Genomic DNA, 1,127 nt, shown 5'->3' with positions numbered 1-1,127 from the left:
CCCAGGACCGAGTGTATGGGTTAGGTTGACGCTGACCTTTATTGTGAGCTGAGGAGTTGTGCTGCCGAACTGACATTGCCCCTCCCATCATCAGGATCTCCGACCACAGGCTGAGGAAACCTTCCTGCTGGTCCGACACAAGCAGCAACTTCATGTTCTTGAACGGAGTGCTCCGGGGATGCCTGAGGAATCGAGAGAGCAAAGGGGGAGCGGTGAACGGGAGGGAGTGGAGAAAGAGAAGAGGGAGGGAGCAGTGAATGAGAAGAGGGAGGGAGGGAGCGGAGAAAGAGAGGAGAGGAGGGGTGAAAGAGAGGAGGCAAACAGGAAGCATGAATAGATTGGAAAGGAGACGAAGTCATTGAGATCACATCAACTTCAATGTTTCAATTGACTTGAACAAAGGTGAGGCTGTGGGAGGGGGTAGAGTCAGTGACAGCGGAGCGGAAGGGGCGCTGTGTGAGGGGTAGACTCAGTGATGGGGCCGGGGGGTTAAAATGGGTGGGGAGATGTAGATTCTGAAATGACAGTGGGGTACACAAATGAAAACCCGAAGCAGTAGGGGGAGATTCCGTGCTCTCACCATTCCAGGATGCGGTCAGCCTCCACGCTGTATCCTGCTGGAAGCAGGTAATTCTTGTAAGGCTGGAGCTGACTGGCCAGGCAGCTATCTCTAACCCAGAGGTTCGACACACACGGGACTCCACTGGCAATGCACAGGAAATACTTCTTTGTCCGACAGTGCTGGTCAGCGATCAGGATACACTGGTATGCAGCTTTACACTGAAACACAACGCCGGGAAAACCATCAGTCTGACTCAGAGTGTGAAAACAAAATCAACATCTCTACACAGTGCAGCTTTAGCTGAAGAGGTGCTGGGTTTCACACAAACTGGGCCACATTTTGAAAGCGAGTTGATGTCGATCTCAGTAACTGGGCGTGAAAATCAGGCACCTCAGCTGCCCCTAAATCTGCCAGGGACACTGTGAGGGGCGCGCTCTCTCTCTTTCTCCTACCCCTGGGATCAGAGAGAATGCACATTGTTATTTAAAGCCGGTGGGTGTGCACTGGGAGGCTCTATCCACACTCACACTCACACTCACACTCACACTCACACTCACACTCACAC

At 52.7% G+C, this 1,127-nt stretch overlaps 1 protein-coding gene across 1 annotated transcript in view; it reads right to left on the bottom strand.

The window, feature by feature from the left end:
* Positions 1–36: 36 nt before the first annotated feature.
* Positions 37–1,127, bottom strand: part of LOC125482763 (TP53-binding protein 1-like) — a gene marked incomplete at both ends in the record, with an annotated part of 2,172 nt that continues 1,081 nt past the window's right edge. The window contains 2 exons of the mRNA XM_048594900.1: positions 37–182; positions 581–780. Coding sequence (XP_048450857.1) covers positions 37–182; positions 581–780 — 346 coding nt within the window. The remainder of the gene's footprint in view (positions 183–580; positions 781–1,127) is intronic.

The sequence above is a fragment of the Rhincodon typus genome, unplaced genomic scaffold, assembly GCF_021869965.1.
Source record: "Rhincodon typus isolate 14 unplaced genomic scaffold, sRhiTyp1.1 hic_rhity00016631, whole genome shotgun sequence".
NCBI classification, from domain to species: domain Eukaryota; kingdom Metazoa; phylum Chordata; class Chondrichthyes; order Orectolobiformes; family Rhincodontidae; genus Rhincodon; species Rhincodon typus.
The sequence above is the reverse complement of the archived record's forward strand: the minus strand, read 5'-3'. Positions and strand labels throughout refer to the sequence as shown.